At 38.0% G+C, this 27,852-nt stretch overlaps 1 protein-coding gene across 1 annotated transcript in view; it reads right to left on the minus strand.

The window, feature by feature from the left end:
* Window positions 1-766: 766 nt before the first annotated feature.
* Window positions 767-27,852, minus strand: part of ACP3 (acid phosphatase 3) — a 48,578-nt gene continuing 21,492 nt past the window's right edge. The window contains exons 4-11 of the mRNA XM_003771998.4: window positions 26,983-27,135; window positions 21,526-21,624; window positions 19,650-19,742; window positions 17,409-17,541; window positions 14,513-14,595; window positions 13,044-13,147; window positions 6,921-7,090; window positions 767-3,033 (exon numbers count right to left, since the gene is read on the minus strand). Of these exons, the coding sequence (XP_003772046.2) occupies window positions 2,918-3,033; window positions 6,921-7,090; window positions 13,044-13,147; window positions 14,513-14,595; window positions 17,409-17,541; window positions 19,650-19,742; window positions 21,526-21,624; window positions 26,983-27,135 (951 nt within the window). The 3' untranslated portion in view covers window positions 767-2,917. The remainder of the gene's footprint in view (window positions 3,034-6,920; window positions 7,091-13,043; window positions 13,148-14,512; window positions 14,596-17,408; window positions 17,542-19,649; window positions 19,743-21,525; window positions 21,625-26,982; window positions 27,136-27,852) is intronic.

Consider the following 27,852-nt stretch of genomic DNA (forward strand, 5'->3'; position numbering starts at 1 on the left):
ATAAACTGGAAACTGAGTGGTTGCCCATGAGTTGGGGAATGGCTGAATAAATTATGGTATATGAATATTATGGAATATTATTGTTCTGTAAGAAAGCAGGAGGATTTCAGAGAGGCTTGGAGAGACTTACATGAACTGATGCTGAGTGAAATGAGCAGGACCAGGAGATCATTGTACATGGTAACCACAAGACTATAGGACAATCAATTCCAATGGACGTGGCTCTCTTCAATATTGAGATGATTCAAACTAGTTCCACTTGTTCAGTGATGCAGAGAGTCATCTACATCTAGAGAGAGGACTGTGGGAACTGAATGTGGACCACAACATAGCATTCTCACTCTCTGTGTTATTTGCTTGCATTTTGTTTTCTTTCACAGTATTTTTTCCTTCCTTCTTGATCTGATTTTTCTTGTGCAGCAAGATAACTGTATAAATATGTATACATATATTGGATTTAACATATATTTACTATATTTAACATGTATTAGGCTATCTGCCATCTAGGGGACAGGGTCAGGGGAAGGAGGGAAAAATTTGGAATAGAAGGTTTTGCAAGGGTCATTGTTGAAAAATTACCCATGCATATGTTTTGTCAATAAAAAGCTTTAATAAAAAACAACAACAAAGAAAGAAAGAAAGAAAGAAAGAAAACTGAGACAACATAATCTTCCCTATCTAGGGAAATAGATAAAACTCATAAGCATCTGAGACTGGATTTGAACTCAGGACTATGCTGACTTTAGATCCAGTGCTCTTAGCTGCTTCTAAGAGGAGGTGCTAGCATAAAAGGGAAAACATCCAGGTTATGTTACACTTTGAGTACATGATTAGGTATGATAAGATTCTTTCCTAGAACACCTGAAATATCCCAATGACCCTGGGGGTACAAATAGCTTTCTTTCCCATCAGTAATCATTCTGGTCTTAAATAGACTAATTGTCTAATGGTCTCACTTAGTTCTTTTTCTCCTCAAAAAATGCCCTAATATTTTTACTTTAGGCAATCTAGCCTCTTATAAAATCTCCCTATGTCCCTCTTGACACTGATTGCTAATCTTATTCAATCACCTATCTGGACTGTCCATAAAATGTGCAATTGTGCTTGCTGAAGTTCCAAGGATTGTATTGTGGGTAGCATTTATTATGATGCAAAGATAGATGATTAATATCCTAAGAACCTTATCATTTTGGCTGCATCTGAAAAAAGTCACTTTTGTGAGAGTAGCCAATTTAGATCATCTCTGAGAAATTGGATCTGGAAGCCATGTGATCAGTTTGTGTTCTGACAAATGTTAGAGGATGCATTTGTTCTCTTTGGCTTATTGTTATGGATCATTTGTCACCATTGGTTTTTCATTCTGCCATGAAGCTTAAAAAATAATTATAGCATTTGTCAACATTGTAGCTCCATGAACTGACTCTGGGCAGACCTAATTTTCATCTATGGGAGGCTCAATTGGATTTTGGGGGAGGGGGAAATGGTAAATAGAATTCTTTTTATCATGAAATGAGAGAGGAGAGAAAAAGAGATTACCCTCCCACACTCCCAGTATCTAAGAATTACAAAAGCTAGCATTGTGCTTTAAGTTTTATGAAGTACTCTACAACATTATCTCATTTGAATTTCACAAAAACCCTAGCAGAGATGTGAACAATAGATTTCAGAGGCAAAATGTGAACTCATGTCTTTAGGCTTAATCCAACACTCTCTTATCTATATCACTGTCTCATAAAAATATTTCGACTACTATCCTTGAGGTAAGAGGGATACTATATCTAAACATCTTAATATCCACCACGGAAAAATCATTAGCCAATTCATGAATTGGCTATTCTATTCATTGTTCAAAGCTAATCTTTTATTAATTTGAAATCAGAGGATCATAAAATTTAGAACTAGGAGGGTCCTTGGTGGTCACTGAATCCAATCCCCTCATTTTAAAGATGAAGAAATATGTTTCGGAAATGTACCAGTAAGAAAATAAGAGCTGAGCCTAGATACAGAATAATAAAATGCAAGATATGAAATTTGCAAAAGTTGAAATATATTTCCATTTAACCATAGTCATCCTTAACTCTTGTTATAGCATGACCCCTTATGTTAAAACCAGATAAAACTAAAAACCTAAATATTAGTCTTGCAAACAGAATCATGATCCATGAATTTTCTAGTTGTTTTCTCATTGCAGACATTTCCAATTCTTCTACTTTTTCTTTTCTAGCATCACATTCGATGAAACTAGAGCTAAAAGGTTAATATTCCAAGTTAAGGAAGTTGAGTCCTTTCTTCTTAGAGATTTGAAAACATTCTAAATAGAAATCTGTTGCTACAACTCAAACTATATTTTCTGTTTCTATATCCTAGCTGCATCTTAACTTTTTTTTTTTAAGACCATCTACAAATTATGGTTGATCTTTACTTCTTGAAAACTATCTTTTACGACATTAGTCTTTCATCTTTCCTCTTTATCTAGCTTTCTTTACCCTTATTCTTTGTCCAGCCATGCATTTTTCCACTCTCTTTGGGAAGCAGGTGATCTAAAGTTGGGTTTCTAATATGCCCTACACTGATCACTTTGATCTCTTGGTAAGATGGCATAATAATATTACCTGTATGAGACACAAAAGTTCTTTGTCAGGGAACCACCTCCCTACCTAGCCAGATAAAATTGTCAGTCTCAGTTGATGGCTCTGAGGTGGTGGGAGAATTCCAAGTTATGTATGCCTTTAGCTGTCAATCTGGTGGCAGATATTGAACTGCTGTGATTTCATTTCAAGGTCTAAACAGAATTGAACAGATTAGTTTAGGCAGAAATATCCCCATGAGATGAATGCCATTTCTTTGAGGATTGCATCACAAACAGATCTGTCATACCAGGAATCTACTATAGCTCCTCTAGTCTTTAACCATCCTTTTAAATAGAATGATAGGGGTTCCTCTTTCTGCAGGGTCCGTAATGGAAGAGGATAAACATCAACACCATCAAAATACCAGACGAGAGGCAAAAGGCAGTCAGTGCTATCTTCAGAGCTAGGAAAAACAGAAAAAGGCAGATAAGCAGTTTTTATTAAGAAGAACCTAGAACTATGCAACAGAATTCATTTTCTGCTGTCCCTTGAAATTTTAGATCCTGAAATTGTTAGCCTTGAAATGGACAATGACCCATGAATTCTAGGCATGAAAGAAATAATAAAGGGACACTCATGAAGTAATCAGGCAGCAGATCTAAAAGAAATGAGTATCTCCTGCCTCTTCCTCCTGTCTCTTTGAATTGGATGGGGTTTTATAGAAGGTAGTTTTCATTTTTATGAATTTGTATTCCTGGAGAAAATCTTAAATAATCCTTGTTATATAAAGGTAAGTAATTCCAACCAAACAGTTTGATTTTTAATCTGTCCTCTCATTTTCATTTAGTCTTCTAATAGCTGGGCAATCAAGTAAGGGAATTATTAAGTAAGGGAATATCTTTCTTAACTGCTAATTAATTGTTTTTGGCCTATAAATCTCCAAAAATAAAAAAAAAATGCTTACATATAACCATTTATTCCATTCTGAAATATATTTATATATGTATATGTCCACATATATTCTTATGGAAATAAAGGATAAACATATTTGTTATAAGAAGGATGTTTGACTCATAGATCTGTCAAGGCTGAGGACATACTGGATGGGAAATCAGAAGTCCAGGGCTGAAGTCCTAGTTCTGCGAGGGTGACCTTAGACAGAGAAGGTGGGTTTTTTTAAAGGCTACATAGAATTGGGGAGAAAGGGAAGGTAATAACCTTTTAAATCATTTTCCTGGCTAATTTATGACTTTTTTCCATTTAGTTTCATTAGATATTTTATGTTTGTCAAATAGAGTAATATAGGGGTTATTGGTAAGAAAAGGCAGATATTGCCATTACCATCAATATTTTAATTAAAGATTCAAGTTATAGCAAGAGGCAAATTAGAGTACTATGTGCAGATAGTCCATTTTTTAGACTGTCAGTATTCTATGTTGCCCCACTAGTGCCTAGAATCATGTGAGCATTTGCTTTATGTGCATGTCAAATTAGACATGAGCTTAGACAGAATCTGGGAGATAGTGGAGGATAGAAGAGTCTGGTATGCTAATGGTCCATGGTATTTCAAAGAATTAGACCCAATTGAATGAATGAATACTATGTCCAGTGGTCTATAGTTTAAAAACTGACCAAAAAATCATTACACAAACAGTAGAACAATTTAGGGACAAGAAGGATAATGGAGAATCCTACTAAGACTCTGAAAATTCTGAATTACAGAATATTTTGAAGGAAATCAAGCTTTATTGTTGTCAAATATCATATCAAGAAAATAGGTTTTGCCAAATGTTCACTGTTAGAAGGCCTACTTTAATGAAAAGATAAGAGCAGTTTGTAATATACATACTAACCTACAGTAGCAATAACTTCGATTAGATGCCAATTAGATTAAATACTTGTCATTGTATTTTTAAAATGCTTCAGAATAATTTGTCCTCAAGTAATCTACATTTCCTTTCTAATATTACTTAGACTACATATTTGTCTTGCAAATCTTTCCCTGCTCATTTCCCCTCTTTTATTTTTTTTTTGAGTAGATGATGTCACTTTAAATAACTTAATCTCAGATCCTGGCAGAGTGATCACAAAGTATTAGTGAAGTCCAAATTAAATGCTTTCCCTTGATAAAAATGGATCTTTAAAAAACCTTTATGGCATTATTTATTTTCCCTTTCATAATATTAGGAGATCTGGGCTCTCTGGAATCTATATTAGAGGACATTAATACCATTAAAAAAAAAATACACTCCTGTATATAATAGACTACTTTGAAAAGACCCATTTTAAAGTCACTTTTTGAATTTCTTAATATTGGCTTTTCCCTTTCCCCTTCCTCTTATTTTATCTATGACTCATTGAGGGACTGGGAAAAATTATGTTTATCATTGAAAGCTAGGATCTAGATCTGAGCCTATTGCTTTATGCCCCAAATTATGTTGATATAATTAATCATCATCATAGTTGTTGTTTCTCTTCTAAGAGAGGGCTGAAGAGGTGTCCTTTGGAAGGTGCTGTCCACTTCTCCCCACCTGAGGCCATCTTAATTTGGAGAAGCTCTACTTGTGACTTTAGCATCTGGGGGGAACCATCTCTTGGAAGCCTTTCCCTTTTGCCTTCAGCCGTTCTGCTGACAGAACGATAGCTTGTAGCCATCTTAGTGTCATTCATATGTCAAATTCCCAGCAGCTTTTATTCTCTGACTCCTATGGGGAAACACTTGTTCACTGGAATATTTCTTTAGTTACTCCTTAGGTGCAGAAATCTGCCCACAGCACCCATCTAATCATAGCCCACCTTGCTGTTCCCCTAAGCTTAATTAAGGTCTCTGGAAACTCCTCCTGCAAGATCACATCTACTCTGAAATCTATGGCTCCTCAGTACCCTGTGTCCTTGGAGCTTCTACCTCCCTCAGATCGGAAAAGTGGACATATCAGGAAACTCTTCCTAGATTTTAAGGAATTTAAGGAAGGGTCATAGGAGACCCATCTTACTTGACTGCTCTCTTAGATTTTATCACACCCCTATTTGGTTTTTGAATTGAGACATGCAAGTACAGAGTTTGGTTTCCAGGCTCTAGACATCACCATAATTTGAGAATTTACTGTCTATACACTAAGAGATTTTTATTTTGCAAAAATGTCCATTTTTATTTGGAAAGGTCTTCTTATCTTTTCTAACTTTATCAAGCTCACCAAACGAGAGGAGGCCTCCTTCCTCACACCTTTTTCAGTTTTTACATCCCTTAAGTTGGTGGCTTCTAGAAAAAGCATGTTTCTCATCTCTTTAGGGCGTAATTCCTGTGCCAGCTCATGTTCCCACTTCCTTACCTCACCTCTCCTCTGCAATGATCTATTTCTATCCATTTTCTCTCCAGCCATTTAATCCCCTTATATTCATTTACCCATCTTAACTGTCTATACATATGACGTGCACCCAATATACTTTGACAGATTGTTTTCACTGATCAGGATCAACAAGAGAAGTTGCTTTTTCATTGGTTTTCAGAAGCCAGATGGATGGAGGACGTTTTTTTATTTTTTCAAATTCTGTTATCTAGGATTTTAGAAACAACCCACAAACCCATAACCAAATCCAAAACAAGACACGACCTGTTTCCCAGAATAGGACTGAGTCCCATCACACAGTCCTACTTGTTAGTACCTTAGCAGCACACTTTTCTTATCCACTGACCTTTTATAAATATTGCTACCCCACCCCTATCTCACTTATTTTTATCACCTCTTCCTCCCCATAGCTGCCATCTTGGCATTTTTTGCTAGGAAAGTGGGACTGGCACTCTTGCCTGTTGCTGTCAGGTTCTGTTTATGAGAAGTCCATTCCCTCACTGGCTTCTGCTCTCTCATTCATTCCCTTTGGGCCCTTGAGAATTGAAGATGGTGGGTTTGCATCTAAGATATATTCTTCTATCTGGTGCTAAAAGGGCTATCCACACCTAGAGCTGTTAAGGTGAATTCAGGGTATTCTCAGAACAAATGAATACTGATGAGGTCAATCTAGCACACACATGCTAAGAGGAGTCTCGTGAAACTTGGAAAACTTGTAAAGTTCTCTCCAGCTTTGTCCCCAACTTAATTCTGAACCTGCCCGACAGACGTTACGTCACCTTTGTTGTGAACGAAGGTAGTAGTAGATGGAGGCGTCTAGCCTTCATACAGAATGGGAGTTCCTTGAAATACCCTCCCCCCCAAATCCATTTCCCCCTAGCCACTGAGAGTAATGGCTAAAAGGAGGATCCCCAAAGCTGTGGAATAATTGCTAGGCTTTCTTGTTGTTGCTTCTTGAGCAGGAATTAACTTCCTTGATATTTCTGATTAGCTTCCTTGGTACCTTGGTCTTTACTAAGGCTGAAACACTCCTTTGACCAATCTTCTGTCATTACAGGAGAGACCAGTTCCACAAACTGCTTCAGTGGACAGCTCGATGTGCAGCCTGGCAGGGTGAGGGGATAAGGAGCCTGCCGGCTGTCATTCCGGTAGTACATTTCAACGTTGTATTGCCTGGTTTGTGGGACATAAAAGAGAGCAACTTTTAATTTTTGCATAGCTCAAGTGCCTCTAAATTCTTCTCTAGATGTACTGCAACCTAGGAAGTGAAAGATAATTATTTTAAGGACTGGCCTACCGTGGTGTTAAAGGGATGGGAGAAGTCTGTGCTATGGCCTTGATGGGTAGGGCAGACCCAAAGAGAACGTTTTGAAGGGGAGGGAATGGAGAGAGATGTTGGCCATTAATGGAGTGGGGGGAATTGGGGATATCTCAGTGGAGAAAGTCTGCATTTGCAGGGAAGCTGGGTGGGAGGGAGGAGCGATTTTTGGAATTGTCAGAATAGGAGGTTGCTGAATGTCGAGATAGAGGGGGCAAGGAGCTGGTCTTTCCCTATCCCTTAGTCTTATACTCCACTTATTTCTTCTGTGACTAGCTCCAGGTCAAATACCTAACAGAGCTGGGATTAACTCAGTTTCTCTGACTCCAAATCTAGTTCTCTTTCCATTATACAACATTGTTTTTTCAAAGTTGCGGTAATCCAGAAGGTTGAATGTAGATATAAGTCTCTTGCGTGTTTCTTTGATTCTGTGCTGGAGTGTGGTCAGCAGCATATGTGAACTAGAGGAAGATACTTAACTTGTGAGCTTGAGCTTCAGCTTCATCTCTCGAATGAGGAGGGCTGGACTTGATCACTATGGTTCCTGCCAGCTCTAAATTTATGAACTTGTGACCCAATCACCATGTTTCTGTCATTTATTTATCTGGATGTTTCTTCCTTTTCCTTCCTCTACTCTGTTCTTTGGTTTTTTATCCCTTAGATGTCTTTTTAAAATGTTATTTGTTGACTACTTAGAACTTCCCCAAAGTTCTTCATTCTCTTTAGATTAAGGCATCTTGTGGGAGGTCACTCACTTACTTTGAACTTAATGCTTCTCTCTAGAATTGGGAGGTGTTAACTTTATTTTGAAAGTTTGTTTCTTAAGCAAATGTGATAAAGCTTTTTATTGTGAGAAATTCTGAGATATGGGCACACGTGTGTGTGTGTGTGTGTGTATGTGTGTGTGTGTGTGTGTTTATAAATAGAGAAACAGAGACGATGAATTCTTCATCCTGGAGTTACCAAAACAGTTGGTTCAGGTTGGCATGGGGGATAATCTAGAACAGTGGGACAAAGCAGGAGAATAATACCAATCTAGGACCAGCCTGACATATAAATTAAAAATTCATATATTTCTATATCAGGATGTGATGAGGACAGTAAACTGCTAGGGGGCAAAATGAGGACATTTCCTCATTCTTTTCCTCTCCTATTTTCTGGGTCTGATTGGTTGTCATTCTAGGCTTTGAAAAGTCAGATGCATTCTGTGGAGAAAGGGGAATAATGAATTATGTGGAAAGTGAAAGCCATGCCCCCAAGGGCACTGAGTTGCTAGGGAAGCTCCATCCATCTACTGAGGATGTGGGGAGCAAGCTGTTTGAGCTTGCTCAATAAGTTTAGAGGCTTTGTGAGAAACTGCCAACTTGGCCTGCCTATCTCCCTAGAGGTACTTGCTGTCCATCACTGCTTGAAATGTTATCCATTTGTCACCAATATCTGGGTTAATATACACACATCCATGTAAATATGTAATACACATAACTAATATATAAACATTATATAGGTTAATAGGGGAGCGGTTGAGGATTGGAATGGACTTGCGACCTTCTAGTCCATTCATGTTATTTTATAGACGAGGAAACTGAAACCCCAAGAGTGAGATTTTCCCAGGGAACAGCAGCAAAGCTAGCTTTGAATCCATGAATCTAGCACTAAATCAGACCTATGTCCATTAGAGTATACTGCTTTTGTCCTTGTACTTATGTCTGAAGTAGAAGAATATAGCAACTCACGCTGATTTTTCTTTAATCAGAAACAAACAACCAAAAAAAATAAGATTTTCCCCATGTTTGTGACCCTTGGTTAATATTTTCCCTTGATTCATTGCTTCTGAGTAGAAAAATGTTCCCCGTCCCTATTTAACATTTATTCAGGTTATTGAAAGGGGAAAAGGAGGCAGCACGTCTCTGGAGCAGAAGGGAATAAGCTGAGACCAAATCCTGAAGAGAAGACCTCATTGCAACCTCACTCCTTGTCTACACCTGACACTCAGGCTGATGTAGAGTTCCGACTGCCTAGATTGGCCACCTTGAGTTCAACCTCTGATTTTAAAAATGAGAAAGCTGACGCTTGGACAGGGGACGAGAGCTGTCCAAGGTTCCACAAGGGCTAGGTGGAAAAGCTGGAGTTTGAAACCAAGTCCTTTAACAACAACAACAAAAATCCATGTTCCAAAATTCAGGACATCGATGTGTAGTGTACTGTGTAACTATAAACTCCCATGTTGATGAAATTCAATTTAATATTTATTATTCACCTCCTGTGTCAGATGGGCTCTAGTATTCTTATCATCGGCAATCTCTGGGAACTCCATAGATTCATAGAAATGGAAGGGGCCTCAGTGATTATAACTAATAATATCTAACATTTATAGAGTGCCTACTGTGTGCCAGGCTTTATACTAAGTGCTTTACAATTATTGTGTCATTTGATCCTTCCATCAGTCCTGGGAAGTAGATGCTATTATTATTCCCACTTTACAGATAATAATAACTTTTATAAAGCATTTACTATGTACCAGGCATTGTGCTAAGCATTTTACAAATACCCCTTTTGGTCCTCACAACATCCCTGGGAGGAGATGCTATTTTTAACTAAGACAAATAAAGATTATGAACCTGCCAGGGTCACACAGCTGGTAAGTATTTTATAGAGGTTGGATTTGAACTCGGGTCTTCTGACTCTAGGCTCAGTGTTTTATTTACTTTATCACCTAGCTGGAGAATTAGACTAATTTGAGAAAAAGCGATTTGGCTTGTGCTCATTAGTTTTTTGAACAATTAAAAAAAAAAACAGAAAATAAAATCCTTAAAATTTCCGCAATAGCCATTTTCAAAAATATATGTTGTGTCTTGCATTTTAAATGTATTATCTCTCTGGTGGGGAGTGGGTGGTATGTTATATCTTCAGTCCAACTGTTTCATTTTGCCTAAAGAGATTAGATGATTTGACTAAGACCACCCACATTTTTTGAGTCGAGACAGTGCTCTTTCCCTTGAAGTATATTGCTTCCCATTTTAGCAGACTCTCATGGATATATTTTACTTTGGGATATCCAAGGGGATCAGAGAAGATGTTCATCAACTGGGAAATGGCCGAACAAACTGTAGTTCATGAATATAATGGAATATCACCTTGGTTTAAGAAACACCAATTATTATGAAAACAAAGAAACATTGAATGTCTTTCATGAACTGATACAGAGTGAAGTCAGCAGAACCAAGAAAATGATATGCACAGTGACTACGCAATGTCAATAGAAAACCCAACACTGACAAAATAACTGAAAATGAATGTTGTAGGGTTACAAAGAAACATGATCCCAAAGAAGAGGTAGGGGAAGACACCTCCCCTCACTCATTTGCAGAGGTGAAGGTCCTCTAGGATGTAACACTGCATATGTTATGAGATTTTTTTGATGTATTGATTGGTTTTGCTGGATTTTTATCTTCTTCTTTCTAATATTTCTTTAAAATATTCTTTGCTATATGAGAACTTTCTAGGTGGGGAGGATAGATACCTAAGGGTACTGTAGGTGATCTTTTTTTAAAAAAAGATTTAAATAGAAATTTATTTTGAAAAAAGGATTTCCAGGGGCATCGCTATGTACTAAGTAATGTACCAGTTTTGTATTTGCCTTGGGTCGTCATTGATTTTATGACCATATCATGTGACTTCTCTGTCTCTGTGTAGCTAGTGGGTGATAATGAAATCAGAAACCACCTGGTCTAACACCCACTAGATTGTCTCCTTTCTACATGATAGATAAATGGTCACTTAGCCAGTGAATGGATCAGGATACGATTTTTGCTTCTTCTACAACCTTAGCTTGCCATCGATTTTGATTTTGGAAAATTTTTATATATTTTTCCCCAATTTCATAGAGCAAGGCAGCACCAATTGAATCCTTCCATGTGACCATCCTTAAAATACTTGATGTATTTGGTCTACAGACCCTTTTATGATCCCCATTCCCCAAATGGCTGCATTAGTATCCTATTTCTTTCTTTTATAATTTGTAATCAGTCTGATTGTTAATATGCTTCCTGGATGCCTCGAACTGAACACAATATTGACTCCTAATCACATGGGGTCTGACTAGGACATAAAATGACAAGGGAGGGCCAGATTAACTTGAGGAAAAGGAAATTGGTTTTTGACCATTAATTTTTCAAGAACAATTAAAAAAAAAACCCACGTAAAACACTCATATGTGCATAATCCAATAAGACAAACTCCCACATTCACCATTTTCAGAAATGTGTGTAGTGCTTGGCATTGTAAGGACATTATTTGTCTGGCATGAGGTGGATGGTATGTTGTATTTTCAGTCCTCTGGACATGTGATTTATCATTTCATTGATTAGAGTTCTAAAATCTTCCAAGTTGGCTTTCTCTATGCCGTTGACTGTGTATCAGTTGTTTTCTTAATTTTCCACATTTTACTCTGCCTTTCTTGAGAGAGCTTTTTTTTCTGGTTTTCTCTGAAACTTTTCATTTTGTTGCTTCTTATGGTATAATAATATTCCAGTACATTCCAATATTCTGTACTACAGTTTGTTTAGCCATTTTTTAATAGGAGGGTAGTCCCTTAGTTCCCTGTTTTGGGGCTACTACAAAAAGAATTGCTGAAAATATATTGATACATGTAGGGTTTTTTCTTCTTTCTTTGATCTCTTAAGGGTATAAGCCCAGTCATGTTATTACTGAGTCAAAGAGCATGTATGAACAGTATAGAAACTTTTTGGACACATTTTCAAATTGTTTTCCAGAATAATTGGACCAATTCAGAACTTCATCAATAGTGTATCAGTATGCCTGTTTTTCTTCAATCTTTCCATCTCTTGTTATTTCAATTTATATATTGAAATGTATGTTTTGTCAACTTTGCCAATCTGGTGGATAGAGCCTCAGAATTTCTTCAATTTGTATTTCCCTAATTATTAGTGATTTGAAATATTTTTCCATATGGTTTTTGACAGCTTGGATTTCCTCTTTTGAAAACTTCTTCACATTCTTTGACCACTTATTTATTTGAGAATGGCTCTCAGTCTTATGATTTTAAATTAGTTCCTTTTATAGCTTTGATATGAGGTTTCTATCAGAAAGATTTTCTACAAAGACCCCCTCCCCATTAGTTTTCCTTTCTCATTTTATTGACATTAGATTTGTTTCTGCAAAAACTTTAGAATTTTCTTGAATAAAAACTGTTAATTTTGTCTTCTATTCTATTGCTTCTCTAGTCAACTCTTTCCCCATTTTCTAGTTTTTCCTGCAACCAGTTCTCATGAAAGAGTGAGTCCATTAGTTTTTTTAAGGTTTTCTTCCAGCTCCAACATTATATTCATCTATGATTATCTTCTTTTACTACACTCCTTCCCAAATGGCTAATGGAATCTAGTCATGATTTTATATATCACTACATAGGAATACTTTAAGAATCATGGCTGGTGGAAAGTCATGGTTTCATATCAGCTTCTCTTTTTGCTTTGTTGTATGTAGAAATATTTCCCTTTTTGCATTTAAGTTCAGAAAAGAAACAAAATTTTTTTTAGAAGGTATCATGAATGGATCAGTATATGATTTTTTTTTCTTCTTCTATAAACTTAGCTTGCTATTGATTTTGATTTTGGAAAATTTTTACATATTTTTTCTACTTACATAGAAAAACAGTTCTTAACATTCATTTAAACAATTTTTGAGTTCTAAATTCTCTCCTTCTCTCCCTTTCTTCCCTCCTTCTTGAGAAAGCAAGTAAATTGATATAGATAGTGATTTTGATTTTGAAAAGGATTCAGAAATACTCACCCATTTTCAAGGTGTAGTTCCATTATGTGGCAAGCAGCATAAGGGGGGAGTTTTCCATTAAAAACATCAAGTGCCATCTGCAGGGCACCAATAGTAGTGTCATGCTGAAAGAAAGAAAAGACACTTTCCAGGTTTAGCTGTGGTTTACCCTTTTCCATTGCCTTAATGAATAATCATAAACTTTTTGGGGATCCATAGATATGACAATTGCAGAGTAATAACAAAGTTTTTGGATGGTTTTGTACTACCCGAGTCACAAATTTGGGGATAAAATTTCTTGAGAAATTTGGGGATAAAATTCCATGAAAATTAGTGTGGATTACTTACATAATTATTGAAATAGAGGAACATATATAAATATATCAGAATGCTTAGAAGTTATTGGTTTGGCTTCATACGCTGCTGGGATTTAGAAGAATATTCTATTCCCTTTTGAATGAACAAATGAGAGAAAATGGTGGGTAAGTGACCTACTAAAGATCACACAGAAAACTGGATGTATGTTGTATTTTATAAGTCCAAAGACTTAGCTTTATATCCCTGTGCTCACAGCCCTGTGGTAGCCGGATATCCTTCTCCTTCCTCCTTTTCCTATTCCCTTCTCCTACCTCCTTTTGGTTCACTGATTTCATTGGCGTAGGGAATTCCAGGTGTGGGGTCTCCTTCCAGGGCTACAAATCTGGTGACTCATTTTTAGAGCACTGCCTGGGTCACTTGAGAAGTTAATGACTTTCTTAGGATCATATAGTATGAGAGAGGGGACTTAAACGTAGGTTTTCCTGATTTCAAAGTCAATCAGTCCTCTAGTTCCATGCCCTTTTTCTCCATCCTAGGAAAGGATTTTGTCATTACTTTTCTGCTTACATGCTATTTTCCTCTAACAGGAAGGTGAAATTCCTTGAGGGCAGGAACTTTTTCATTTTTGCCTTTCCATCCTCAGGGCCTAGTCAGGTCAAGTTGATAAGCTTTTAAAAATGCCTACTATGTTGGCAGACACTGCAGTTACAAAGGAAGGCAAAAGTTCCTGCTCTTCAGCAGCTCAGGGTCTAAATAACTAAGTATAAACAAGACATGTATAGGATAAATTGGAAGCACTTAAGAGGGGCATGGCACTAACATTAAGGAAAATTGGAAAAGGCTACTTGTAGAGAACATGAGATTTTAGCTAAGACTCAAAGGAAGTCAGTAGATTACTTGCCACATAACAGGTGATTAATAAATGTTTGTTGAAATGTTGAGTGAAATGAATGGATATTCCAGGCTGTCTATCACTCATAAACTAAGGTTTACAAAGTGTTTATAAAGATTAAAAAGTTTCAATCCTATCAGGGATGTCCTTATTGTGAGACAATTGAAGAGTCCATGTTTTTGGACTTCATTTGTTATGGAAAACATCCTATTTGGGAGACAGAGTTATTTTCCTTTGTATCTTATTTTTGCTCCAACTCAGAGAAAACTAAAATACTTACTCCAGAATACATGATGAGTTTTTTCTCATTAGTTTTATTGGCAACCTTCTTGAAATGATCGACAATGTTTTTCACAAGAACACCTTAAGGAAGAATTACAAAATGATGGAGATGAATCAAACATCTGGGTACAGACAAATGCTCAGTTCACAATTAGGTTATTGTGTAACAAATTCAGTGGAAGGAAGAGAGAGAGAGAGAGAGAGACAGAGAGAGAGAGAGGGAGGGAGGGAGGGAGGGGGGGAGAGGGGGAGGTCTTAAAATCCCAATTTAGGAGACTGCTGAATTTGAGGCATTATAAAAAGCTTTTAAGATTATCTGGGACTGTTTCCAATACAATTTTTTTTTTCTGAAGCAATGGCTTACAAAGAATGCTGGATGTCTGCCTCCATCTTTCCATCCTTTATTCAACTTCTTTCCATGCTCACATATATTCATATTATTTATTTTTTTTGCTGAGGCAATTGGGGTTAAGTGACTTGCTCAGGGTCACACAGCTAGGAAGTGTTAAGTGTCTGAGGTCATATTTGAACTCAGGTCCTCCTGACTTCAGGGCTGGTGCTCTATCCACTGTGCCACCTAGCTGCCCCAAAATATATTCATATTCTTAGAGCAGCTCAAGAGAATAAACTGCTCTACAATTAGGTTGTAACGGAGATTTTTTTCAGATAATTTTTAATTACCTCTAATTGTAATTTTTATGATTCTCATGGTCCTTAGTGGTGGGATAGAAAGAATTGATCTATGACTACTTTACCATGGGTCTTTGGGTAAACCAAGGCTTCTCAGGGCTATAGTTTTCTCTTCTGAAGATAGAAGAATTTGGACTAAAAGAAGTCTAAAGTCCTTTCTGCATATTCAATTTAGTGATTCTACTATCCAGGGGTAGGTTGGAGCCATCTCTACCTGCCTTATGAGAGTTGATTATTAAATTTTCACTGTACCCCTTATGCCATGGAAATGAGCAAACACTGTAAATCAAGACTTGACTTACTATTTTGTTGAATCACTAGACTTAAGTGAAAGAAAAATGTTAATAATATAGGCTAAACTTAAAAGTGTATCATGGCACATTTTGGGGGGAGACAAGTTCAAATCCAACTTCAGATACTTCCTAGCTGTGTGATCCGGGGCAAATCATTAACCTCTTTTGCCTCAGTTTTCTCAGTTGTAAAATGAAGATAGCAATAGCATTTAACCTTACAGAGTTGTGGTGATGATCAGAAAACAAAATTTTGCTAAATGCTTAGTAGCCCAGGGTCAGGCACACAGTAGGTGCTTAATAAATATTTATTCCTTCCTTCCACTCCCTATTATCCACCCATTAAGGAAACACAATGGTCTGGCTCCTGTGTGAAAAATTAGAGACTTGTCCCCAAAGTCCCTGTGAAGAATTGTGTCTTGCCAAACACCTGTTGTTTTCTGGATCTGGCTTTTCAGAAGGACATGATGCACAATTTGCTAAGAGCTGGTTCCTCTACTGGTAGTTGCCACTTAAAGGCAGCTTCAGAATGAGAGAGAGAGAGGGAGAGAGAAGAGAAAGACGGAGAGGGAGAGGGAGAGGGAGAGGAGAGAAAGAGAGAGGAAAGGAGAGGAGAGAGAGAAAGAGAGAGAGAAAAGCAGAGAGGAGAGAGAGAGACAGAGAAAGAGAAATATATATATATATATATATACAGAGAGAGAGAGAGAGAGAGAGAGAGAGAGAGAGAGAAGAGAGGAGAAGAGAAGAAAGGAGAGGAGGAGAGGAGGAGAGGAGGAGAGGAGGGAGAGAGAGAAAGAGAGAGAGAGAAGCAGAGAGGAGAGAGAGAGAGACAGACAGACAGAGAGACAGAGAGACAGAGAGACAGAGAGAGAGAGAGAGAGAGAGAGAGAGAGAGAGAGAGAGAGAGAACGAGAACAAGAACACACACACATCCATTAGCTCTGATGGCAGCAGCTGTTGCCTTCCTGCTTCCTGAAGGTCAACTGCCTCAGCTCTGAGATAACTGAGCAGTGTTTTGGGGTAGTAAGTGAATACAGTGTGGTCTGAATTCTCTCCTATTTTCTATGGAGGGATGAGTATATCTGCTGTGCTGATTATGTCCTGAGGTTATGTTATAATGTATTGAATATCTCTGTGGCAAAAATATCAGACAGAATACTGATAACTGACATTTACATGGTACTTTAAAGTGGCCAAGTGCTCTCTGTACATTTTTTCACTTGACTCTTACCACAACCCTATGAGATGAGCCATACAAATATTATTAGCTTTATTAGATGGAGTGATGGTCAACTACTTTCATTTACTCTCTCAAATCTAAAACTCTTGAGCTTATCATTGGGCAAATTCCATTAACATCAGGCTCCTTCCCAGGATTTCTACAGCAGCAGGTCACTTTAATCAGTTTTCCCCGGAAATGTGCAAAAACTAAATGTTATTCCATAAACTATATTCAAGTGCCCTCTGGCTTAGTCCAGGATAGACAACAAATTCGTTGCTCAGAATTCTGGGATGACTGCAGTTTACAACAGCAGGACTGGGCCTCTCAAAGCATAAAGCCCTACCTAATCTTATAAATGTACAGACATGAACATATATATTGAGTTATTTTTTTTTCAGTCATGTCCAACTCATTCTGACCCTATTTGGGGTTTACTTGGCAAAGATACTTGACTGGTTTGCTATTTCCTTCTCCAGCTCGTTTTACATTTTTACACATTTTACTATGTGCCTGGCAAATAGGGTTAAGTGAGTTGTCCAGATTCACACAGCTAGTAAGTGTCTGAGGCTGGATTTGAACTCAGGTTCTCCTCACTCTAGACCCAGTGCTCTATCTATTGGGTCACCTAGCTACCTTTGTGTATGTATGTGCAGATACATGTACATGGATGTGCTTGTGTTTTAGCCACATACCTCCTTGAAGTCGAGCTTTCTCTTTCTGTTTGTATACTCCAAAGATTGACAAGAGAGATAATTCAGACAGCTCCTCCAGCTTTGATAGGGTTTCTGCAGTGGCCCAGGGGGGTAGAGTAAAATTGTGAGTTTTCTGCAATGATGGAGAAAACAGGAAATGAGTTTTTTTTTTCTTTTTGACTGTCGTACTTGTTTGTTTTCAATCTATCTTCCCTAATCATCTCAGAAATACTACCATGTTTAGACCTCACTGGTCTTGGTGCACAAAATATAAGAAACAGGTTTTTTTTTTTTTTCCTAGGAACACTTCACATTCTGTTAAGCAGCTATAAAAATGTTGAAGTTGAGTTCTCTCCTGCTTTGTATGTGACCAGGGCTTTTGATTTAAAATTCTTGGGGCAAATGGAAATTATATATCCAATGAAGTAGGAAATATTAGGATAAAGTCTACCCAACCTGAAGGAGGCTTAGGAATCTCTCTCTGCATTTAATAGGAAAGGCAAAGGCACTGGCTGAGAAATTCCATTTGAAAAAGATGAGCTAAATGGCTTAAAAAAAAAACAACCCAAGCACCTTTGTGGCCTGAAAGGTAGGAAGATAAAGAGATGATGCTCTGAAGTCTTTGGAAATATGTCCTTAAAAGGTTTCTTAAAATTAGTCCAACTATAGCCAAGGGGAAAGCGTTTCAGCCTTCAAAGTAAAGCAGGCAGAGACCCCATGCTAGGATTACCCTGCAGTTGGAGGAGACCAATAATTCCCCAAGAGGCAACAGCCCAATTGAATTGGTAAAAGTGGAGATCAAAAACAAAAACCGACAAAGCAATGAAAAAGGGACAGGTGAGAGATAGCCAGTCTGTGTCCTCATGTGGCCGAATGGCCCCAGGAAAAGGGACATTAACAAGAAGATCTCAATGGGGGCCAAGGCAGTAGAACAAAAATAGCATAAAATGAGAGTCTTAAACCTTCACGGAAGAATCTTTTACAGAACTAAGTGGCTGAATATATTTGGTGAAGTAGATGATTGTGACAAAGAAAAATAGAACCATAACACATCTGAACTAAGCAGTTCTACTCAAAGAAGACATTGTGTCATCTGATACTAGGCAATAACTATAGTGGCCATTTATGCTCCCAGATCACAGGGTCTAAAACTGGGAGGAACTTCAATCAATCAATTAATAAACATTTGTTAAGCGTCAGGCACTATGCTAAACTGGGGACAAAAAAAAGGCAAAAGACACTCCCTGTCTTTGAAAAGTTTACAATCTATTGGGGGAGACAATATCTAAACAACTATATGCAAAGCAAGTAATATATAGGGTAAATAAGAAATAATTAACAGAAGGAAGGTTCAATGATCTAGTCAGACTTCCTCATTGTAGGAGACGTCTGAAGCCCAGAGATATCATATAATTTCTCCACGTCTGTTCTAGTATGAAAGCAGCAGAACTGGGATTTGAAAATTTCTCTGAATATATTTTGAATAAACTTGTGTATATGTAGGTTATTTCTCCTTGAGGGTAGTGACTTTTATTTTTATTTTTCTCTCTCTAGGATGTAATAAATACATTGCCTGACAAATAGGAAGAGTTTAATCACTAACTGTCTCATTTCATTGAATGAGCCTGATGGAAAAGAGGCACACACAGTATTATTCCTTTCCTCCTAGCTAGGAGGTAGAACACAGTGACTCAGAAATATACATAAGAAGGCTGATGGAAGTTCCTCACTAAATACCTCACTAAATACTAAAGCAAATACCTTCTCGAAAAACTAGTAACAATTTATTTTATATAGAAAAATGTTTGGTGAGGCTCTTTGGTGATAAGTCAGTGCTGATACATGTGACCTATATTTTCCTGCTTCCTTATATTTATAAAATTGAAGTAATTTTTTTCTCCAGTAGAAAGGCATTTCTTTTTTTTTAATTAAAACACATACCAGGAGCCCAGTATTCCTCAGTGAATGAAAAATCACTAAGTGGTAGAAGATGGACAAAAAGCAATTTTGCCTGTGATTTTCTAAAGGGTGAGAATATTAATAACAAGACAGAAAAAGAAAGATGGGAGGATTTTCAAAGTTAATAACAGAAGGAACCTAAATTATGTTTTGCTGTTAAAGGAAGCAAGAGCAATTCATCTAGAAAGAAAAAAAAATGGAGACTGTGTTACAGGAGTCTACATAAGCATATTTCAGAAAATCAGATTTTAGGAAGTTAGTCTTTTTTTTTTTTTCTTGTACCTCACAAAATAAAGGATCATAAATTTGAGTCCAGATTCTAGAAGCGTCCTTGATATGGAGTCCTGAAAGCTCTGGTAAAGTATTTATAAAATCCTGAAAAACATACAAATTGACACAAAGAAAAATTATGGTGAATTAGTTCTTGCCTTAGTAAAGCACATTGGGTTATATTGACTGATAACTTTAATAAGATGAACCTAGAGAATTTTTCAGAAAAAATTAATTCTTGGAATTCGACAAGTAAAGGGGCAACTTGGGGAAGACAAGGATCCTGTCTCTGATGTTTATTAGTGGTCTGATCTTGGGTTGAATCATTTAATCTTGATGATAGCTAATTAGTAAAAATAATTACTGTCATATATATAGCACTTTGAGGTTTATGGAAGTCTTAGTGTACAATCTCATTGGATCCTCACAACTACCCTGTGACGTGGAGGCTATTATTATCTTGACTTTATAGATGAGATTGCTGGGGCTTGGGTGACTTGCCTAGGGTCAAGTTATTAAATATGAGAGGTTGGATTCAAATCAGCTCTTTCTGATTGTAGATCAAGCATGTGGTCGATCTATTAACACCATGGTCTCCAAAGGAGCTTTGAACCAATTTTACTCAATTCCAAATCCCATATTCTTTCAATTATACTGAGGCACTGCAGGCAACTAGCTAGGACTTCTCTACCGTGGCAGAGGAGGAAATTCCCATACTAGAATTTCCTGTGTAGGTGACATCATGTTGCTTCAGGTGTTTATGGAATACTGTATAAATACTGTATAAATACAAACATTATCTGGGGAAGGCTGGTTCTTCCTCCTTACTGTTGGATTTGATGCAGTGCTAAAGGTCCCATGATTTGTAAAATGTGGAAGAACCTTATCCTTAATTCAGAAAGAGAAAATCTTTCTAGAGTCTGGGCTGCCCAAAGGAAAAGGAAGCAGTTTGAATTCACTATCCAAAAGCACAACTTTTCTAATTGAAAATTCTCCTTCTAATGCTGAGGGAGGGAAACAAGAGTTGTGGTTGCTTGCATCTTAGACAAGAACAGTATCAACTATAGACCCTGAGGATGGTTAATGGAGGGCAGAAGGGCAGCAATAATGAGAGCTAAAGAAAGGGGTGAGTGGGGCTGTGGGACCTCAGATCATGATAAATAGTCCTGAGTTAAACCTAGAAAAGCAGTATGGTAAGAATAGGAGGAAAACGTGAATGTGTATTTGGTGTCTTGTAAGGTTTCCAAATATAATTTGGAGAGAAGCTAGGATAAACATGATCACATGATCCTGTGACTGGTGTGTAGAATAGTTGTCCAAAAAATTGGCTCTGCCCACAACCTGAATACAGGATGTGAGACTCATAAAGTGGAAAGATAATAATGAGTTTTGCTTTATGTACAAAGGTGATAACCTCCATTCACTGTTCTCAGTAAGACTTATGTCTTGAGATTGTATTTTCTTGATGAGGTATATTTACATGGACTTATGTGCATACCTTTAATAGTAACATTTATAGAACATCTTAAAGCCCGTTAGGGAGTTTTCTCTTGTACAAACCACTCCAGTATCTTTGCCAAGAAAACCCCAAATAAGGTCACAAGAATTGGACACAAATGAAACACCTGAAGAACATTTCTAAACAGGTTCATTTTTTAAGAAAGCAGATTAGATTTGGGGATATAGTCTGTGGTTTTATCATGGTATCATGCTAGCTGATCAAACAGTCATTACAATTCTGACTTTCAGTTATTTTAAGTCCCAAACACTTCCAATCTAACCCAAGAAGTGATCTTGGGGGTAAGGAGTCCTTTCCTGTTTGCAATCTGAACTCATTCTATAATGACATATAGAAGAATAAAGCCAAGTTGTTTTTTTTTTTTTAAACCTTATATGGAGAAATCAAGTTCTGATATTCCGTTGATGTCAAAGTTTCTTCCAGAAGCTTTTTAAATCGAGGGCATTTTGTATTAGGAAAATACAGCAACTGAAAAAACAAGAACCAAAAAAAATCCATTAGGCAGAAATATTGGGACAAATTCCATTTCTAAATTATAATATTATATAAAAATACTAGAAAAGGTATAGGCACATTTAAAGCCAATTAGGGAAACTGACATAAAAAACCTAAAATTTAATTGAACTGAATCATTGAAATTAGGTTTATTTTTTTTAAAGGAATCAATGTATTTGAGAGTTTTAAATAGGAAGAGAATAAAGCTGCACAATATCTCATTTTTCTCAGGAAGAGATGAAAGGCCTGTGATGAAATACTAGGTCACTTCCTCTTTCTTCAACTGAAATGAGACATAAATCCTTCTATTCTCTCTCCCCCTCTCAATTACAAAATAGATTTTATATATATAGGCAGTTCTTCCAACTCCCATATTTCACACAGACCAGAAATTCATATTTTAAGTTCTGGCACTGGTACAAATAGTAGAACAGGGCAGTTGGGTGGCTCCATAGTGCATAGAGCACCAGACCTGGGGTCAGGAAAACTCATCTTTTTGACTTTACATCCAGCCTTAGACCCCGGGCAAGTCAATAACGTCATCTGCCTCAGTTTCCTCATCTGTAAAATGAGCTGGAGAAGGAAATGGCCAACCACTGCAATATCTTAGCCAAGAAATATGGGTTTAAATTCTGCCTTTGATATTTACCCATGTGGATTTGGGCAAGTCTGTAAAATGCAGGTGGTAGTTGAGGTGAGCTGTGGGGTCCCCCTTTCTTGCTCTAGTGCTAGGAGTCTTTGTTCAGGAACCTTAACAGAGATCAAAAAGTTGGTCCTGTTCTCTTAATTCTTCCCTAACTAATCAAGCTGAATGACTAAGCCATGATGATGGATGAAAAACACTTGGTGGAGAGTAATTGTTAAGATGTTACCCAGCTAATGGTATCTACATCCCATATGTCAGCCTCAAGTTATTGTCTGTCTGTTTCTTGTACATATACTGAAGCCAGAGTTGCAATGACTTCTGAGGTATGAAATAGTCTTTTCTCCAGTGTGGCAACTCTGTAGTAACACGTGGATGCTTTTCTCATAGGATTATGGGACTGGATATTTCTTAATAGAGCCAGAGGAGATTTGAGTTGCTGGAAATGTGAAGAATTCTATTCTCTTTATAACATAAGTGCTAACGTAGGCGCTTCCTCTCCAGTCCATCTATCACAACTTGCCTTAACAGCTTTGTGGCTATCAGAAGAGTTTAAAGGTTTACAGATCATTTTTTCTCTGCTTGATTCTGTTTTCACCTCTGTTTTGAAGATTCTCCGTATTGAAGTTTTTATCTGAAGTCCTGACTGCACTTCTATAACCCATTTCCATAAGTCCAGGCTCTCTAAAACATGAGCTGTGGGAGCAGAGAATCATAGCATTTCACAGTTGGGAGGAACCTCTGGGGTCAGCTTGTTTCTCACTAAGCTGGAGGCTGGAACAGAGATTCTGCTTCATTCCTGGGGTCAGAGTCAGGGCTTGATTTTGTATTGCTTCTTGTTCAGGACACAGCTCAGGGCTCCCGGATGTCCCTCATTAACTTAGGGTCAGGTCCTCAGTCTGAATCTGTGACCTGGAATGAGGGAGGTACCAGTTTTGACCTGTCCCTGAACAAATCAGGTACCTCCCTGTGGGTTTGGGACTTCTGTCCTGATGCATGGTGGTGGACAGACCCTCATTTACAATCAATACTGGAAATCTTTCCATGGTGAGCCCAGTGTCCAGAAATATTACTGTCTGTCTTCCTATGATGACCTGGCCAGGAAAAAATGACTCACAGGGCTTTTTTTCCCTTGGATTTCCCAAGTAAGACTTGGTCTGGGCATTTTTTAGGTCTCCATGGAGTTCTGCCGAAGAGCTCATCTGTCCTTTGCTCTGCTGCTCTCTCTGATATAATTTAAACAAGAGCATTCTGCCCTCACAGTGTCTTCCCATAGTTGTTGAAATTCTAACATTTAGAATTAGGAATTCTTGTCCCTTCCTTTCTCACCTCTCTGCAAATACTCTTTGAAAGGCTATATTAGCCATTCACAACCTAATGTGAATTAGTTCAACCCAATTACTTTCTTCTTATATATCTACTGAAAATCTCAAAAATCAAACTATGGAAATTTTGATAGGAGATTAAGGAAGAAGGGAGAAGTAATTCTGACGCATGGAATAACCAGAAGAGGCTAGCCTGAAGTAGAAAAGGTTAGTAAATATTGAGTAAAGGAAGATATGGAAAAGAAGACTAGGAGAGAGGAAGAAAAGGCCAAGTAGAAATATATACATCAATAAATTGGCCCCCAACAAAATTTGTTAGCTTCCTTATATTGTCTAGGATTAGCCTTATCTGGAAATTTACATCTTGAAACATCCTCTACATGTTTGAACTGAGAAAAAAGAAAACCTTGGGGTTTTCGCAGCTCAGAAGTCACATGGGGCCATTTCCTTTTTCTTGATGCTTCTATTATCTGTTTCCAAGGTGCTATCTCTGACTCACTCCTGCTCCTCACCTCTTACAAGAAATTGGTTACCGAGTTTTGTTGGTGTCACTTCTGCAGTATCCCAGAGACAGAGCTGCCTGGTGTTGGAGACCTCAGAAACCAAAGAGTCCAATCTGGCCCTCTATAGTGTCTGTGATAGGTGGCCCATTCAACTTTGCTTGAAGCTATCTATGAGAAGGAACCCAAGGCTTCTTGAGGTAGTCCAATACTCCCGGAGCTGATTCTGATTGCTAGGAAAATCTTTTCTTATATTAAACCTAAATCAACCTCTTTGTTTCTACTTCTGTCCTACAGAACAATTTCCTTCCCGCAAAATGTCCCTTTACATATTTGAAAACAGTCATTATAATTCTCTTGAGAGTTCTCTTCTCTGTGCTAAAGACCCTCAGTCCTTTCCTCATAATCCCTTTTAGTACCCTGGTTAATCTCCTTCTAGAGATCCTCCATATTATCAAGGACTTTAACAGGTGGCGTCTAGAACTGGATAGATACGGGGTACAGATGAGGGTAGAGCTTTGGATCACCTTCTTGGGATGTTCTTCTTTTTTCCCTGAGGCAACTGGGGTTAAGTGACTTGCCCAGCTAGGAAGGGTTAAGTGTCTGCGGTCACATTTGAACTCAAGTCCTCCTGACTTCAGGGCTGGTGTTCCATCCACTGTGCCATCTAGCTGCCCCTTAGGACGCTCTTCTTGCATTCATCATCTTCTCTTTATTCATGCTATTAGAACTCTATAAAGATCTTCATTACCATCTATTTTGGTTGTTATAATAGCTTTGACTGTCACAAAAATGTTCACCACCTTTTCTCTCTCCCTTTCCTTTCTTTTCTTTAAACCACAGCCAGATTAATCGTTTTCCTACATAGATCTGGGGGATATGGTACCATTTCTTGGAGACTTTCAATGACTACTGGCCATCAAATATAGTTCGCACTTATTTGTCTGGCCTTCAAGGACCTTAATAATTGTCAGCATTCAACTTTCCAAAATTAATATAACCCATGTGTCATATCAAGATTCAGAGTTCCTATGGATTAAGTTCAATCTTGGGGAAATCTCCTTAGCCCTCATCCAGTATTTCTCCTGGGAACAAAAGGATTTTTCTTATGTCTAGCTGACCACAGAAAAGGAAATGGGACTTCAAATCCAGCGCAATCATTCACACTAAGAAGACACTGAATTCCGGTCAGGAGCTAGTTAAGTTCAGTGCAGGAGATTTGAACATAAAGCCATTAAAGCTTCTGATGAATTCATGCCTTTCCTAAGGACCTATCTAGGTCTCCAGACTTACAGTGTTACCCTGGATGAGGTGCCCTGTGAGGAGCAAGGACTTGGGATGCCTGGAAGCCATCCTCACATTGAGCCCCACCTTTCCTAGGGTCATACACAGTCACTCCACAGTTATAATAGGACCTAGCAGAGTCATTAGAGAGTCTCATCCCCACTTTATAATCCACATTACTTGCGGTCCCAGGGAAGGCAAGGTTTAAGCTCACTCTTTCTAATTAAGGCTCTTGGTTTTGTGGCTCCTTGGTTTCAACTTAAACTCTTGATTTGAACTAGATCTATGGCATGGCCCAGGAATTCCTTTGCCTGGTCTGGGAGCTCCTTAAACTACTTTCATTCTGTTGCTGCTAATTATACTGTCCTTGGCTCCGGTACCTGCAGCTCCCATTGGGTCCAATGGTTCATGATTCTCCTGCTGCCTCCAGCTGCTGCCCTGCTTGAGGCTGAATGACCCCTGAGAGGGGAGAACGCATCTGTCTGGAGCTCCTTTCTCTTCCTTGCTCAGGCTCTTCCACTTCCTAGCCCTTCAGCCCTGGACATTGCACATGGCCTGCTTTTAAGAGCCAAGCCCAAGGATGCAGTTCGGGTTACATGTACTAGTCATGAACTTCCTAACTGGGTGTTGTTAGTGGAGCATCAAGTATCAAGAACAGAGAAAATTCACCTCATGTCCAGGAGAAAATACAGGAAGCAGGAGCTCCTCTCGGGGCACACCTGGTAACACATGGCCTGCTTATCTCCCTCTCACATGGACCACTGGGTGATGTCCACAGTGCATAGAGCGCTGGGCTTGGAATTAGGATGATTTATCTTCTGAGTTCAAATCCAGCCTCAGACACTTAATAGCTGTGTGACCCTGGACAACTCACTTAATCCTGTTTGCCTCAGTTTCCTAATCTGTAAAATGGCCACCCACTCCAGTATCTTTGCCAAGAAAACCGCAAATAGGGTCACAAAGAGTCAAACAACCAACATTATGCTCTCTGATATAATGCCTGCTGAGCTCAGAACACAATTTGCCCTGTGCAACCTGCACTCCTTTACCTGACATATCCCCTTAACTTCTTCACTTATTGAGTTGTTATTTAGCCTTGGAAGCCCAGGTGCTCATTCCTTCATGAAGCCTTCGTGACTCTCCCTGTAAATTAACAACCTTTCTCTTCTCTGACCTCACACACCACTTGGTATCTACATCTCTGAACCAGCACTTATCAGCTATCATTCTGTACACTGTTATTTTGTGTATTAGTATACATGATATTATTATTATCTGATATTAACATCAGATAATATTCTGTATATTAGTATACCTCAGATAGTCTATAAATACTTTTCTGTATATTATAGTGTATACTCTTATTCTGTGTACTAGGCTGTAAACTTCATGAAGGCAGGAATTGTGGCTTATATAAAATTAATTTTTTTCCTCAGCACCTAGCATACCTCTGAACACAGTAAACAGTGATTTTTCGGAACTTTTAAAATGACTTGAAATTAATGTGTATTTTGTCCTGGCTCCTTCAGATTTCTCTGTAATCCTCAACTGAGACACTTGTGGCTCTTGTCATACTGACCTGGTCTTGGGAAAGTGGGACTGTATGAACTGGAATAGGCTGCCAGAGGATTTGGGGGTTCCAAATACTTGAACCTTCTGGTGGAAACAGAGCAGCGAGGTTTGTCATGGCACTCATCAGGGTCCGGTCAATATCTGTGCTTCGGATATAAACCTAACAGACAAAAAAAAAAAATCAATCTCCATCGGTAGAACCAGTCATCAGCACAAGGTCTTTTCCCAAATACATCTAGGACATATGGTACCCAAAAAGAATAGAGCAGATACCAATTTATAGGAACTGTGGGTTTGCTAAAGAACTAACAAAGCATTAGGGAAAAGGCCAGATGTGCCCACACAGGAAGCTTACGCAAGAGTAGGATATCCTCAGTTATTGGACTTATTTTGCTCTTTTACAGAAAGAGGCAATAGCACAAATGTCTCTCACTGTATGACAATCTTATCTGTACAAGTGTGAATTTATCGATAAATTAAGGGATGATTATATACATTTCAAAAGATTCTCCCCACAAGTTTTAATTAGTTTTTTCCTCCTCCTTTCTAGTCTCCTTACATTTTATTCTCCTCTCTCCATTTCAATTCAAACAGATTCCTTTAAGTTCCTGAACATAACCCTCCCCTATTCTGTCTTCTTGCAGTAGCACTGGCTGACCCATGTGCTTGGGATGTTCTGCCCCTCCCTGTACTTGCAGGCTTCCCTGGTTCCCTTTAAATCTTAATTCAAGTCTCATTTTCTGCCTTTTGGGGAGTGCTTAACCAACTGCTGGTGTTTTTTTTTTTTTTGTTTTTTTTTTTTGTTTTTTTTTTTTTTTCCATTGATGTGATTTCCCATCTGTTGTCTCTATTTTGTATGTACCTGGTGTTATTTACA

Source organism: Sarcophilus harrisii, chromosome 5 (genome assembly GCF_902635505.1).
Source record: "Sarcophilus harrisii chromosome 5, mSarHar1.11, whole genome shotgun sequence".
Lineage (NCBI taxonomy): Eukaryota > Metazoa > Chordata > Mammalia > Dasyuromorphia > Dasyuridae > Sarcophilus > Sarcophilus harrisii.